This window comes from Mangifera indica, chromosome 8 (genome assembly GCF_011075055.1).
Source record: "Mangifera indica cultivar Alphonso chromosome 8, CATAS_Mindica_2.1, whole genome shotgun sequence".
Lineage (NCBI taxonomy): Eukaryota > Viridiplantae > Streptophyta > Magnoliopsida > Sapindales > Anacardiaceae > Mangifera > Mangifera indica.
The window spans coordinates 190,095-206,625 of record NC_058144.1 but is presented as its reverse complement, the minus strand read 5'-3'; the positions used below and the strand labels follow the sequence as shown (position 1 = coordinate 206,625).

Here is a 16,531-nt window from a genome sequence, read left to right as displayed (position 1 = left end):
GAAAGTATATTTATCTTTTTCTCCATTGTAGAAGTGTTTTAGGAATTGTTTGGTATTATTCTTATTTGAATGTTTGTAATTGTATGTTTTTGGAATCTTCAGTGAGGCTCCCACTCCCACATGGAGCCCTGGGATGGGACCTCCACACTCAGAGTGACAGTGACAATCACAGTCAGAGACCTCTCTTTCATTGTAAGCAAGATTCAGCTGTGGAATTGTATTATGGAAATGTGATGATCAGTGTCAGTGGAAAACTGAGGAGGAATATAAATGATAATATCTATCTGCTCTTTCTAATTCATCTCTCACTCACGTGGAGGAGCAATTTGCATTATGAAACCCCTGGCATTAATTCCCGTATAATGAATTGAACTGAACTGAACTGAAAAAGTACTTTCTATCTATATATACACATTTTAATTTCCTTTTGAATTTGAAATTGAAATCTTCATCTTTCATACTTATAATAACGTGTTCGTTTCTCAAATGCACTGTGTGTGTGTGTGTGTATATATATATATATATATATTACTGAGTTGGTAAACTAAACTCTAGAGAGAGAGAGAGAGTAATTGAAGAAGCTTAATTTTGTGAGAGCCGTTTTTGAAAGAATGTAAAATCAAAGTGTATGATTGACATACGTGATTTACTCGTAATTATGTGGATAACAAGTAACCAAGCCTTAGCCGTATATAGGTCACGTAGGAAATCATATGAGAGAAATTAATTAAATTATATAAAAAATTAAATAAATAAAATTGAGACAAAAATTTGTAGCTAGAAATGAATTTTATATATATATATATATATATATATATATATATATATGCTCATTCATTATCTTTGGTGGATAGCCACAAATTCCCTCAATAATTCGATGGTAGTGTGCATCTTGTAACCCGAGAGTAGCTAGGTAGAATAAATAGAAAGCTCAAGGAAGATGGAGACTGAGAGTAAGAAAGAAACATTCCTCTCAAGTTCCTTCAGGGTGACCAGTTGACTACCAAAAAATGGATGTTTACCATCTCAATTCTCATGCACCAGTTTTAAATTCCCCCAATAATTAATAATAATAAAATCCTTCAAAAACCCCAACTCAGCTTCTTCACTGAATTAGGTTTTCAAATAGTATGATGGAAGGAGAGAGATCAGCTTCAGTGCTACCAAACTACGACCTACAAGTTTCTTTCTCTACGCCTCATGACGCCATCCATGAAATGGGGTTTGCTCAGTTTGAAGGAACCCAGGTTTCGAGTTTCTTGGCCCCAGCTTCCAACTTACAATCACAGTCTCAGCCTCTTAATACTACCAACTCTACTACTGCCACCATAGGGTTTGCTCATGAGGACCAGGTGATACATATATTTATTTTTCTTGAATAATTATGTTGTTGTTTTACGTATTTTGATTATTTTGGTTGTTGATTTGCTTCATTTTGTAATTAAAATTTTAGGTAGGATCGTTAGATCTCAAGGCTGTTAATGACGAGAATTGCACTGGTAGTGATGGTAAAAGTTCATGGTATATTTCTATTACCTTTCCCCTTCTTCTTCTTTGTTTAATCTTCTGTTGATGAACCCATGCCAAAGAAAATATTCTTTGATCCTTTAACAAAAAGCTAGAAGATATGTATCCATGTCTCTAGTTGAAGAAACAGTTACCTGATCTATCAAAGTCTTGACAGATCCATCAGAGTTACATTGTTGGATTAATTTTGGCAGGTGGAGGAGCTCATCCTCAGAGAAGGGCAAGGTCAAAGTTAGAAGGAAGCTTAGAGAACCAAGGTTCTGTTTCCAAACAAGGAGTGATGTAGATGTGCTGGATGATGGTTACAAATGGAGAAAATATGGTCAGAAAGTTGTCAAAAACAGCCTTCATCCAAGGTAATACATACCTTACCTACTTTGATTTCTCAGTGTATATAATATATGCACTAGAATCGATAGTATAGTCAAGATCAACATTCATCAAAGTTTCTTGGGAATTATCACAACCACAAGAGAATATTTATGTATGGTACACTGTCACTACCATTTCGGCTTCTTTCAATCATTGAAAATTGAAATTAGGAAATATAAGGACGATGCGAGTGCTAGGTAAAGTTCCATAATATGATGTACACAAATTTGCAATTCTTTCTTTGTTGGTTGTGGTTGAATATGTCAGATAGGTTGGCTTGGCTGCTTCAAATCTAAGAAATCTCTTTGATTAATATTATTCAATGCTTTGTCATAGTTACGAGAATACTATGATATATGTATTGTATGATATAATTATATAAAAAATAATATGTATTTTAATATGAATAAAAAATTAATATAATATGATATTTGTATTATATGATATTATATATATTATTAATATGAATAAATAAACATCTTTAACAAAATAATAAGTATAAAAAATTTTAAAATTTCAAAGATATTTTCTAAAATGATGAATACGGATACGGTTATCAACTGCATTGCAAGTCAATTATGTTTCATCTTCTGCTGTCTTAGGATGCACGCTCTCTAAACATGTTTTATTTAGGTCAAGCCATTGAATCTTCTTATTGCATGTTTTCATTGGTTTGCTGAAATTTATTACCAACATGCATGCAGGTGATGACCCATCACGGGTAAACAGTTAATAAAAGTGATGCGAAATCTCAAATTTAGAGTAAGAAGAGCCAGGCTTGAGATTGCCTATAGTTTGAAGTGCATAAAGTAGCACCATCTAATTCTAATATGCTCTTATAGTTAGACTAATCTGTTTGAATTATACCAATTTGATGGTGGAGACGACCAAGTGCAGTTTGTGAATTTCAGTTGATATGACCGAAAATTTAAAGTAGGCAGCATGAACAACATTAATTTTAGAGAATGTTTGAGTGATTGTTTTCTACATGATCATGTTCATTATAAATGACAGGAGTTATTACCGGTGCACTCACAATAGCTGTCGAGTGAAGAAGAGGGTTGAACGACTTTCAGAGGATTGTCGAATGGTGATAACAACATATGAAGGTAGACACAATCACTCTCCTTGTGATGATGATGATTCTAATTCATCTCAACATCAATGCTTCACTTCGTTGTTGTAATGAATTCAATTGATCATTAATTTTCCATAATTAAATTGTCTTCTTATTTTGTCTCTCTAGCTATAACATTCATCTGCATGCATGCCTGAGAAATAATTCTCTTAATTATAATTAACAACTCTACATCTGTTAATACATCAGTTATTTATGACGTTGTATGTAGTTGAAATTAAAAATAATATACAAAGTTCCATGCTAGAAATTAAAAACATTTGCCTTCTCTCAAGCCAATGATGAAGCTGAAACATGACAACACCAAAGCCTTTCGCACACCGGTGGATTCAATGATAAAGAAGATGATGAGTAGTTGTAAAAAGAGAAGAAGAATGAATAAAAGTTACATTGAAGAATTGTGGGTGAGCCCTTAAACTCCAGCTAAACGGGGATATGAATGGAGAAAGATGGATAAGATTCACATCTGTTTATCAAAGATTTTAAAGTTACTCTACTCTTTCTGCCACCTTCTAAAGGCCTCTAATTACCATATAAAAATTTATCCTACATAAACGCTCAATGCAGCAGCTTTATTCCGTATTTCTACTCACAACTTGATTTGCATTTTACTGCATATCCGACCCCACCTCACATGTCTCTCTTAAATTGGCCTTTGGACCTTGAGAACAGGAACTGCCTCCATCTCCACAAAATCGATTGACAAAGGCAACAATATATCCACATATTTGTATCCCCTCATATGTCCCTTGCAAAATCTCAGAGCGCAGCCATGGTTTTTTTTTTCTTTTCAGAATAAAAGAAGATAGGGCATCTCAACACACAGTTGTGATGGAATCGACATCGGCAAAATGCACAATGTGGAGGTCAAGAGACAACTCCAACGTTGTGTGTGCGGTGTTATTACAAGAGAAACTAAGTGGGCTGGATTAAGCTAAAATGTTAGCGTTACTCCTTAAAAAATAAATGCTACTGAAATTTGAGAAACTAGCAACTAAATAAGGATCATTTCAAATTCAATTCGAATCTATAATAGTCAATTCAAAATTAAGTTTAGTTTGTATAAATTATTAACAAAAAGTAGAAGAATTGTTAAAAAAAAGAAGAATGGTCAATATGACATGAGGGTTTAAACCAAGCCAAATAACAATTCAAGTTCGAGTTACTTCAGATCGGATCTAAGCCTGTTATCAAGCAATTAACTGCCGTTGCTTTGCTATGACCGTATCTCTGTTTAAGCACCTGCTCTCTGTTTCCTGACCAATTACTAATTTGCACAGGGAAAATATTTGGTAATTGTATTCTGCAGTAATATGCAACCTAGTCAACCCTACCTCATCGTAATTACTAACAACCAGTAGAGAATATTCATATAATAATTTCTCAACAAGTTCAGTCAACATGAGACAGAAAAATCAGTGTCCTCAACATAAAATATAAAAATATAAAAGCTTCATATTATGCAACAACCCTTAATAATATAAATAATCTGATAGGCCCTATGGTGTACAAGAAGAAATATAAGGGTAAGGGCAGAGGATTAAAGTTTTGTGATGAGGTCGAGCAACCTATGGAAAGGAGGGACACGTGGACAGTAGGGGAGACAACAAAGGAAGAAGCACAAAAGCAGTATATAAAAAAGAAGGAAAAAGCGACAGAGGGACATCAAAAAATTTCAGAGATAGTGGGAAAAATTGAGGAAGAATGCAGACCTTTCAAATGTCTTGCATATTGGCTATTTTTCTTAGTTTTTCTTAGTTTATGTAATAGGAATTTGTGGTTATCTTCTTTGTTTATATAATAGGAGTGTGAGACAATTTCTGATTTCTAGAAACAGTACCCATCTGTATTGATGTCAATGTTGTGTGCTTACATGAAGATTCAATACAAAGTTACAATTCCAAAATCTGTGTTTACTTTCTAAATTCTCTTATTGCTTTGCTACCGGATGGATTGTTGTGAGATTTTCTTGAGTTGTGGTAGGAGTATTTGCTTTGTTGGAAGTTGCGGTGCTTTGGCTGTGTTGTTGTGAATATTTCTGCAGGTGGAAATTGTTGAACGGCAGCAAGAGTCTTGTTGTAAGAATAGCAGTTCAGGTACCTATCAAAATCCAGCAACAGCCACACTGCTTTTCTTTTATTTTTAGTTTTTTCTATTTTGTAATTATAACTGATAAAAGTAAACATCGGACACAAACTCTACGAATGTTAATTCAATAGCAGAAGATGATCTCAGAAGCTTGGTTATCTTGGAAATTATTTCCTCGGCAATTTCAAAACCTTTCACCCAGTGTATACTCATTTTCTGCAGTACACCTCCATACCTCAATAACTCAAGTTCATTTCTGCAACCTGCAACCTCAAAAACCTCAACTGTCTTGAGAGAAAGTGTCAAACATGAATATGCTTCATCTGGCAGTTCCCATCTATCATATTCAGTCTGTCAAGTGAAAACATATCAATTATCGGTAAGTAACAAGAAATGAAATTTATAGGCAAAGAAGAATAGAAGGTAATTTGTAACAATGACACAATATCTTCTCTTTTACTAAAAAAATGAATAACCAACTAACCAATTATGTTTATGCAAAGAGACATTCCAAATATGGTATACGTAAAAAAGAGCCATTTGATCATATACTTTTACAGTTGTAACAACGTGTGACTATCAGTGTACAATGATTTTTGGGAGAAATCCAAGATGGCAGATTATTGTTATTATATTATCCCAATCCAACCATCCACAGCAAGATATCTAACCATCTAGATTACCTTCTTGTGACACATTCTAATTGTGTATCTTTAATAGGGTAATCGAGTTTAGATGAAGAGTTCCTTTTATTTTTAGTAGCACGGATTCAATATGTAAATCTTAAAACACGGAGTTGTTGTATCTAAGGCACTCAAAGAGCAGGGTACTTCATACAAGATTAGAGATGCTTTAAAATCAAGAGCAGCACTCCAATTCACTGCAAGACAACTACACACAACATTTCTCTAACTCATATACCAACAATAGATTGCACATTTGAAATTTTAATTCTTAACTAGACCAATGGCATATACTGTAAAAATCGAACAAAAAAGAAACAAACCGTCCAATAAGAATAATAGTTTCAATTAGGAGTCGAATTTACCTCTGCTAAATATACCTTAAGAGTTTCCAGATTGTGAGCGTTGCATAGCAAGGAGAAAATATGCGTCTCAAAAACGCCCACCATCATTGTTAAAGTCTTCAAATTACCGAAAGAAACCGGGAACCATTTAGCCAGCAGAGCAAGTTCATAAGCAAACTGTAGGCACAAGAGAAATTAGAAACCATAATGCAATTGAAGCACAAGCATTACCAAAAGAATTCAGACAATATAATGAAGTACATAAACGTTAATCATTCAAGTTGAATTTTCGAAGACGAAGGAACATGGAATTATACCTCTAAGTTAACTTCTGTTTTCCAAACTCCTTTAAGAAGCTTTAAGATTTTACAGTCACCTTCAAAGTACTCCATAAAATCAATTGCCTCAAATATGGATTCGAAATAAATGGATAGATTCGTTAAAGATTTTAGACCCTCCAAAAGGTAGTCAGCCGCTAATGGACCAATGAAAATGAAAGCGGCAAGATTTGGGCAAGCTACCTTGAGTTGACAGTTTTCTAAACCATCAAAGTTGTGTTCAGCACCATTATTTATAGTCAGACTCTTCAAACTGGCCCTGGAAATATCAAGAATCTAAAAATCACGGAATAAACATGCTTCTACTTAGATTCTCAAGGAGGGGACAACTTGAAATGAAGTTTCTAAATAAATTAGAATCCGAAAAATTAATCCTGACAAATTCCACAGAATTGAGACGGCTAAAACCAGCAAAAGTTGGGAGCTTTAGAACACAATGGAAGTCGAAATTTAACTTCAAAACAAGCAAAGATTCACAAGTTACTAGGCAGTGAAGCAACTCAAATGACGTGAAAGAGTACATATTGAGATCAAGCTCCTCAACATTTTGCCTGGCGACGGCGTGTGATCACCAACACGATGGTAGCACAAAAGACGAAACTTTTTTAAATTAATGGAGACATAAGCCCAACTACATTTTAGAGTCCAGGCCACAGGAGTGGACAAATATTACAAAACAAAATTTACAATTAAGCAAATTAATTAAGGTGGGTAATCACATCATGTAATATTTGTGTCATCTATAATGAAATTCCCCACTAAATTGCTTTGTATATGTTTATAAATATAATTAAATGAATTAAAAATAAAAGGACTATAAATGAATATGAGCTAAAGAACCGGAAGTCTAGAAGTTTTAAAAATGAAAACAGGAAGTAAGTTTTCTTAAAGGATGTGTGAGACTTTTATTAAGCGAAGAAAGGGTGTATGTCTTCGTTCTTCAAATGCAAGGGAGGAGAATATATTTAAGCACATTTTCTACTGCCCTTCGATCAATGAGATAAAGCCATTTTCCAAGCTTATTTAATGCATGCCACCCAAAGTTAAGATTGTCTGCCGAAGGAAATTAATTTTCACAACCCATTTCTTGGTGGGAAAACTACCTTCACATGTGAGAAGCCACCTTCTATCATAATAGTATAGACATAGTAAAATATTGATATACAAGCAGTATTGGATTCTATTTATGTTCAAAAGCAAAAACCTGAAACAAAATCAATTATATTGAAAATTACAACTCCTCAATCAGGCTGCTCGAATGTCAGCTCAAAATTTGCAGATGCCAGATGATGTAGGAAGAATCCGCCTACCTGAAATGTTGACCAGCTCAACCTTGTTGAGATGATATGTCAGACATGGAATAGCCTTATCTGGTATTTCCCACTAATCATAATCCTCTTCTCCTCCTTCTTCATATACTGTCAAGTGAAAGCATATCAAGGTCTTAGCATGTAGCAAGAACAGAGGAACTAATACAATCGATTGATTATGCAGTCATCTACTTTTGACAGAAATGGATTTCAACTACAACATTCCCTTGTACACTTTATACAACAAAACCTAAGGTTGAATTATGGCCGCTTTTAATTGAAAGGCAATCATGATAATATAGGAAAGAAATTACTTGCATGCATTTGCAAGAAAAAACCAGATGCTGTTGATGTGATTAAAAAAAAAACTTTTTTTTGGTAATTTGAAAAAAAAAAAAAGAGTTCATATTATGAAATATGAAATAAGTAAAACATTTCGAGCCGAGTCAAATTCAAACTGAAATTCTAATTTAACTCTGAGTTCCAGGATTTTGGGGTCACTGTTCACCATTCAAGCTTTGCAAATTCATCCCCTATTTTGAAGCTTTAAACTGTTCATGTTTTGAAGCAGTATTTGGGTTTCATTTTATTTTACTTATTTTTAAGGAAACATGGAGGTGGTGGTAGTTGTGGTACTACCCAAGTACCGTTACAGTTCTTTGCTCTCCTAAAGACCTAGTCTGCGTCCTACTTTCCAAGAGCCGGCTTCGAAAGAACAATAAATATTAAATAGAAGAAAACGAAGAGAAAATGTTTCCTTCCTATTGCATACAAATCGACTTTCCTTCATATAGTATACAAATTTCCACCTTTCATTAGTTTGTCTTATAAGAAACATTTATTCTCTAAAAGATCTGTTAGAAGGAATCTTTGCAGACCCATAGACTGAGTCCAACATGCAGTGTATCTTATGCTTCTCCTAACCCCTTCAATGATGCCACTCATAAAACCAAAATAAAAGGCGGTTCTGTCTCTGAAGTTTGAACTGTTTCAGGATTGGAAATGGATGGAAGATTGTTCGAGGCAGCTCGAACAGGCAACGTTCCCTTATTGCACCAATTACTTTTTGAAAAACCTTTGATTCTAGCTGATTGTGTGCTCTTCTCTCCCCAGGAGAACCCCTTACACATTGCTGCTAAGGCCGGACAACTCGGTTTTATGCAACAAGTGCTTGCACAGAGACCTGATTTCGCCAGACAAGTAAACGCGGATGGGTTTCGGCCACTGGACATTGCTTCTGCAATTGGGTACGTAGATATAGTTAAAGAGATGATAAAAACTTGCCCTCTTGATGTATGCCGTCTCAAGGGAAGAGCAGGAAGGACGTGTCTTCATTATGCTACCATGAATGAAAGGGTTGAGATTATTGATGAATTACTTAACTCTTGTGGTGAGTGTGTTAAGGACGTAACTTCTATCGGTGAAACTGCGCTTCATCTGGCTTTGAAATACTGTAAACTTGAAGCTTTTACCAACTTGATCAGATGGCTGGAACGGCTTGGTTTGGAAGAGCTTGTGAATTGGGTCGATAAAGATGGAAACACAATCTTGCACCTCGCGGTATCTAGAAAACAACTCGAGGCAAGTTCAGCTTCACCTGGTTAAATAAAATATTTATTTTATTATTTTATGTGTATATTAATTTTACTTATTTTATAGGACTAGAAATTTATATATATATATATATATATATATATATATATATATATATATATATATATATATATATATTAGAATTCAATTTTATATTTATATTTAAATTATCTTATAATATTATAAATTATTTATCAATTAATTAATAATATTCATTCGATTCTAAAATCTTAATTCAAAATTTTTCATGACATCAAAACAGTAGTATAAACTCCTGTATTTATCAGTTTAAAACATCCACATATATATATATACTTTTTCCCTAGGATCCAAGGTTTTCCTTGGCAAATTTTACCCACCCCACATATTTTTTATTCTTCTTTGCCAACCCCAGGGTTTGATTTATTTCTGACATAATCCCCAAACTTCTCTTCCCAATTGTTGTCACTTTCCGACATCATCCCTAGGCCCGGATATGATCTGAATGGGCTCAGTTTCAAAAGTTGATTCGGTTCGATTTAGCTCGGTTCAAATTCGTTTGATTAAAATTCGAATCAAACTCGAGCCAAAAGATTTGACTTGTTTTTTAATTAGAGTCGAACTTGAGCCAAAGGGTATACAGTTCGATTTAGCTCAATTGAAGAATGTCCTGATATAATTTCTTCTGCAAATACTCTTGCTCTAGTTGCAAGAGACTTAATTGTCACCACAGTAAGAACTCTATCAAATTATCTTCAAACTTGTTTTTCATATTTTCTAGATTTCATTTTTGTTTTACCATCTTTTAAATAGGGAGGTCATTTTTAAAATGTTCCAACTGGACACAGAAATAAAATGATCTCTAATTTTCAATACAGTCTGGATATAATCCAAGTTGGTTCGGTCTTGAAAGTTGACTTGGTTCAGTTTAACTCGATTCAAATTCGTTTGATTAAAATTCAAATCAAACTCGAACCGAAAGATTTAACTTATTTTTTAATGCGAGCCGAACTAGAGCCGAGAGGTGTTCAGGCTCGGGTCGGCCCAAATCCACCCCATCCCCTCCATCTCTAGTCACCTATCTGCCACAAACTAAGTCGTTGTTAGTCCAAGTAGTCAACTGTGGTGAGTTCACCTCCGTTTGCCCAAGTAGTCGTCTTCAGCAAGTTCACTTTCGTCCAACATAACTGCAATGCGTTTTCTCCTTTGCTACATGTCGTCGTGGAGTGCATCTCCTCTCTTGGTTGGTATGTGTACATTAATTTTAGTTATTTCACAGGATTCAAAATCCTCATACGATTCAGATTCTTGCTCATATTAGGATTCAAATTCATATTTATATTCAAACTATTTTATGATATTATAAATTGTATATCATTTGATCAATAATATTAATTCTGTTTTAGACCCTAATTCGAAATTCTTTGCACCTTAAATATAGTTCACTAGCAAGGGACATCATGATATATTTAATAGGAAATAGTGAAATTGATAATTTAATACTTAGTTATCCCTTTCCAAGGGGCATCATGATTTTGTTTTGTTTGAAAATTTACAAGATATTTCCATCATGTAGTGTGTAGAGATCCTGCTTAGCAGCAACAATATCAGCAGCATACTGGAACTGAATGCCAGGAACTCGAGGGGTTTGACCGCAATGGATTTCTTAGATAATACACCCATAGACAATCCGAATGATGATCGACTAAAGGAAATCCTCCAATGTGCAGGAGCCCTTGTTACAGAAACTCCTCCTCATACTCTATCAAGCAATCCAAAGCCTTCCAAAGACTGGATTAAGTATTTTCAATTTCAAATGGAAAGGGACTCACCAAGTGATACTCGCAATGCACTGTTAGTCGTAGCCGCACTGATTGCAACTGTCACTTTCCAAGCAGGGATGAACCCTCCAAGCAGCTTTCTTCTGGATACAACGACCAATACTGCAAATTCTGCTCCTCCTCCGGCTGGTACTGTAACGATCGAAAATGGTGCACTTGTTACCTCTGGCGTACTGGCTGTTTCAGGGAATTTAGGGACTCTAGTTACGTCGAATCTGTTTGTATTTGGAAATACATTAAGCCTTGCAGCTTCCCTGAGTATCATAATTTATCTTACAAGTAGATTCCCTTTCCAGAGAGAGCTTCAAATCGCTATTTATTCAATGATGTTTACGTACGGCTGTGCAGTGGACAATGTTAAACCCGCGGGAGCCAGAAAGTATGTCATACTAGTAATTGCGCTTCTTCTACCACTTTTATTTCGATGGATTCCAAGATGGGTCAGAAAGTTTGCAAGTGGGTGCAATACAAGAAGAAGAAGGGATCAGAACAATTCCACAGTGGCTGAAAGGCAATTAAACTCATTAAGCCAGCTCCCTTTAAGCATTTGAATCTGGAGATTTACCAATTGCTGTTGGAGAAATGATTTACATCCTTCTATTCCAAATATAATATTAATTTTGTATCAATAAAGTTGAATGGTTTTTTAATTATTAGGTTTCCTTTTCATTTGGAGATATGGGTTGCCACTGGTGCAATGATAGTAACTTTGCTGTTTTTACTGTTACGCTTAATGAATGTGTCGGATTTTGATTCATCTTGTTTGTGGCTGATGTGCCTTTCGGAGTTGGGTGTCTGATCCCGATGTGTAACGAGTGTACAAGTAACAAGGTAGACAATGGCATGGCATTCAGGATGATCTTCAGTCTCCTTAGCCTTAGCCACTTTTGTTTATATCCTGGATGAAGATTAATATCCCTAACCTATTTGTTTATGTAATCTGACATGAAAGTCTAGGCGTCAGATAATTACACCACTTTACGTTGGCATTGCTGAATTAAGTTCACGGATTTGAGTAGCCGTAATGGTTTGGCTGGATTAACTGGGTGTAATTAGTCCGGCTCAACCACGATTAATCCGCCCTAATGACTAATGGTGGTTTTCTTACTGTAAGTCGGCAGCCATTGACTTCTGCCTGCACATTCATTTCTCAAGTATCAGTAGTTGACGCCTCCACGAGCTGTTAAAACATTTTTGACCCGTGACACTAACCCATTTCTGTCAACCTATTGGTAAATCTAACTGACCAAAGAAGAGAAATTTAGTTTCTTCTTTCTTCTCAATTTGGAATTAATGGCATAAACACAAGTGTTTTATGAGCTGTATATGCTGCAGGTGCTTGGATGATAGGCTTAAAATGGTCAGTATGGTAATTATAAGACTGTTGGAATTGGGACTCATAGCCAGTTTTTCCATATCACAAGTTGGAGTGAGTGGTAGAATGCCATCTTTCCCTTTCTGTCTTTCTAAAGTCTAAATTTGCTATCTGTAATTGCACATGTCCATGTCCCGTTTTGAACAATCAGTACAATTGTCAAAAGCAACAAACTGTTGAATAACCACAACAGAAAATACTACTCCCTCTACATTATTAGTCTTTTGTCACCACTCATTTTCTTTCCCCATTTCCCACCTCTGATTTCTCAACTTTTAATGCTTCCTCAAGAACTCCAGGGAATCAGAAGAGGCCAAACCACTCATTCCTACCCAAGTTTTAATGAGATTTCAAAGTCACACTTATAAAATTTAAAAAAATTTAAAATCTCACCTATAAGTCAATTATCATTAAAATTTTATGTCAGGGGTAGTAAAATTATCATTTTATCAATAATATTTAAAAAATATAAAATTCAGTATATTTTCCATTTAAAATTTAAAAAACTAATAACTTCACCCATATAAAAAAATTTTTAATTTTCGAAAGTAATATTCCCCCTTCGCAAAAAAAAAATTTAGGGTTTATTTTTTAAAGACTCTTTAATCACTAGAGATAACGTTTCAACCCACGAATCTCTAGTCACCCTTCATCTCTCTGACACTTTTAAAAGATGTGACGAAAACAAATCTTCTTACATCAAAGAGTAAAGATCAAGTGGGTTGAAACGTTGATGGTAATTAAAAAGTATCTAGAAAATAAATCTTAACTTTTGTGAGGAGAATATTACTTTTGCAAGTTAAAAAATTTTAGATAAAGTTAAAATTATTAATTTTTAAAATTTAAAAAAAAATTTAATAAATTTTATATTATTTTAATAATATTATTAAAATAATAATTTTATTTATAACCCTAATTAAAAAACTTTAATTATAATTAACTTTTAAATAAAATTTTAAATTTTTTAAATTTCATTTTAAGAATTCATCAAAACTTCGACGGGAATAATTCGATTGCCCATCATAACATGGATAAGAACGCATCAAGCAATACAATTAAGGAAGGAGTACATAATGGACTTTGGCTGCCAGACTGTAAAGGACAATCTCCCATCTGTACATACCAGATCATTAAAATCCAAAACCCAGAAAAAGTAAAAAATTACAAAGCACAAGACAAGTTTGGTACAGAAATTTATGAGTTTAATTTGCCAACCCCAAAAAAAAGAGAAAAAGTTGAAAGAGTAATTAACAGTTTACAGTAAAGCTTAAACAGCTAACTGCCGCTTTTGGTGGTGTGAGGTTTCATCTTCATTGAAACACAAGTTGACTTTTAGTAATCTTCCAACGTTTAAAGATGAATCTGATATATTTAGAGGTGGTTGAGGTTGTAGCATCATCATCTCTCCCTCAAGATATGAACAGCAAGTGTGAAAAGTGTTGGGTGTCACATTTAAGTGGAATCCCAATCCAAAAAGAAAATCTACTTCAAGAAAGTTCATCTCTGCTGTGCTGATTCCTCCAACTTTAGCATAGTAAGCATTGTTGTAATACCTGGCAGTTGCAAAGTCAAAGAGGCTAAATTACTGTACTAAAGTTTTGTTATAGACTACGTATAGTGACAAAAGGAGTTATTGATTTTAAACTATTAACATATTGGCTGAAAAATCTTCCTTCACCGTCTGCATTTTGGCTTGTTTTCTGTAAAGATAACCTGGCTTTCACATGACTAGAATGAATTATCTGGAAAGTCTGTATGCTTTGAAATTCCTTGGCAATCACAAGTAGGTGTAGATTCAAGCCAGATTAGACTTGGGTTTGGCTTGAATGAGCTGAGCTCGAACTGAACTGAAGAAGTATCAGCTCATTAAAATTGAACTCGGCTCCAGTGTCGGAGCTTGTCTGGCCGACCACTTTTTCCTTTTTTTTTTTTTTTGGTGACTGTTCAGTAACTATATATGTTATAATGATATTCAGCAATTTTACACCAGAAGATCTTGAGTTTTCATCTCTTTGGAGAAAATCCCCGAAAAGAATTCGAGAATCCAAAATTTGCATCTTAAAGTAATTTACCAAGTCAAAAACAATTTAAAAGAAGCTTCAAGTTCAATGTCCATGCTCCGTCCAATTTTTAACGCTAAACAGAACATATCAATTTTCAAGAAAACTAATAACCCAGAAATCAAATCCAAAAATTCACAAGTGAGAAACTTGTATGACTTACATATCATCCATGAACTTTGCAGCAACCATGACACTTGTGATAAGCAAACGATGAACATTGAAGGAATTGATGGGCAACGAGGGTTGCCTTCGAGCGAACCGATCAAGATAAACATAAGCAACAATGAAGCAAGATGGGCTACAATTTGCGTACTTGAAAATTCTCTCTAAGTAGCTTGGAATTGAGATAGACGGGCGAGTTGAGCCATGAAAAACAGAAATTTTCTGGGGCTGAAGTCGACAGTTAATATCGTTGGATTCAGCCACTCTTTGAAGCTGACAAGAGAGAAAAGTGATAACATTAGTCATCACAGTTGGGTTCTCTAACTCTGCCATTGATGACCAAATAACTTTTTTAGCTTTTGTAAATGCCACTGTTGAGATATATAAGGTTTTATGTTCATATAAAAATATTAAAACAGGGTGAGGTGGCCACTAATGGTGGGACTGATTACATAAAATTAAAAAAAATTAACCCGAAGGTTTGAATTATGACTTGGATGTCCCCAGTAGGTGGGGTTTGAGTTGGTTTTTGGCTTATGAGTATTGAATTCAAAGTTTAACCTGTGAAAGAGGGAACAAAAGTTGGGTATTATGGTGGATTAATGAGTGTTTTTTTTTTTCTTGAAAAGAAAGGGGATGAATACAAGAAATAAAAAAAAAAAAGGTAAAAATAAATTGGAATCTTAAATTTTTTAGGGATTTAAGTGATTAAATGTGAGAATGGTGATGGCATGCCATTCTCATCATGTGTTAATATTTAAAAATGAATAGTTAAAGAAAATATGGTAATTTATACTGTATCAAAGAAAATCATTTTCATTAAGCAAGTTAAATTTTAGATGAAGAAAAAGCATGTTTTACATCATTTAAGGCTAATCCGGGGTGGGAAAGTTAAACACCCTATGAATGGAATTGTAATGTTGTTGGTCCATCATAACACAAAATAAATTCGATTTGCGGTTGGCGCTTGGGTTGGATCTACATAATCTGTCTGCAAATCCTAAAGCCGACCCTAATCCAATATTAAGGTTGAAAAAACTCATCATTTCAATTCTAAAATATCATTAACGCTTGCTTGGACAAATATTTCCAGCTCAAGTCTTGAATTGAAGGTGGAGGGATATATATTTACAGGCATTTTATGTGAAGCAATGGTGAGCATTATTGATGACATATCTTTACACAAACTCAAAAGTATATTATTATACAACCAAAAAGAAGAGAAGAGGTGACTTTACAGCAATTAGTTCTACATAACATATGCAATCTGCACACAGTTATCCTTTCAGCTTTGTGTTGTAATTAACAGTAGCCAAGCTGGAAGCATGTTGAGTTATTCTTTCCTTGGAGTGAAACAGGAGCAAAGCATGTCTTGTCCTGTGCATTAGAATTAGAGTAAAATGTGTAAAACTCGTAAACAAAATAAGTAAGCATTTCTATTGAATTGCATTTGCATGTAAACTTATCTGTACCGTATTCCGAAACCATCCATGTGGTTTCTCCTCTTCTCTACCTCAAAAAATACTCCCTTCATTACTTTTGTACCCAATTCTATATTTATTTTACTACACCTCCTCACTTGCTCTTCCATTCATTATTCAATGCCTGCTAGTGTAGTGGGTCTTTCTCCTTCAACAACCATCCTCAACAATAGTAATCTCTTTTTCCAAGGTTTTACTGGAGATCTACCATTGAGGTCAGGCCACTTCTTCATCAAA

The 16,531-nt window shown here is 34.5% G+C and overlaps 4 protein-coding genes across 4 annotated transcripts; 3 read left to right on the top strand and 1 right to left on the bottom strand.

Moving 5' to 3' along the window:
• The first annotated feature begins 849 nt into the window (after positions 1-849).
• Positions 850-3,131, top strand: LOC123224337 (probable WRKY transcription factor 12). The gene is made up of 4 exons (XM_044647973.1): positions 850-1,352; positions 1,454-1,521; positions 1,722-1,883; positions 2,914-3,131. Exons 1-4 carry the CDS (start codon positions 1,131-1,133, stop codon positions 3,083-3,085), a joined length of 624 nt encoding a protein of 207 aa, XP_044503908.1. The 5' UTR covers positions 850-1,130; the 3' UTR covers positions 3,086-3,131.
• A 5,671-nt stretch (positions 3,132-8,802) lies between these two features.
• LOC123223299 (ankyrin repeat-containing protein BDA1-like) lies at positions 8,803-9,405 on the top strand. Its single transcript, XM_044646439.1, has one exon. It carries the CDS (start codon positions 8,803-8,805, stop codon positions 9,403-9,405), a length of 603 nt encoding a protein of 200 aa, XP_044502374.1.
• Positions 9,406-11,029: 1,624 nt separating this feature from the next.
• On the top strand, positions 11,030-12,012 carry LOC123223298. The gene is made up of 2 exons (XM_044646437.1): positions 11,030-11,724; positions 11,871-12,012. The coding sequence occupies exons 1-2, from the start codon at positions 11,030-11,032 to the stop codon at positions 12,010-12,012; spliced, it is 837 nt and encodes a 278-aa protein (XP_044502372.1).
• A 1,570-nt stretch (positions 12,013-13,582) lies between these two features.
• LOC123223198 (cyclin-U4-1-like) lies at positions 13,583-15,180 on the bottom strand. Its single transcript, XM_044646293.1, has 2 exons — positions 14,812-15,180; positions 13,583-14,141 (listed from the first exon to the last, which is right to left on the bottom strand). The coding sequence occupies exons 1-2, from the start codon at positions 15,144-15,146 to the stop codon at positions 13,856-13,858; spliced, it is 621 nt and encodes a 206-aa protein (XP_044502228.1). The 5' UTR covers positions 15,147-15,180; the 3' UTR covers positions 13,583-13,855.
• Positions 15,181-16,531: the final 1,351 nt, after the last annotated feature.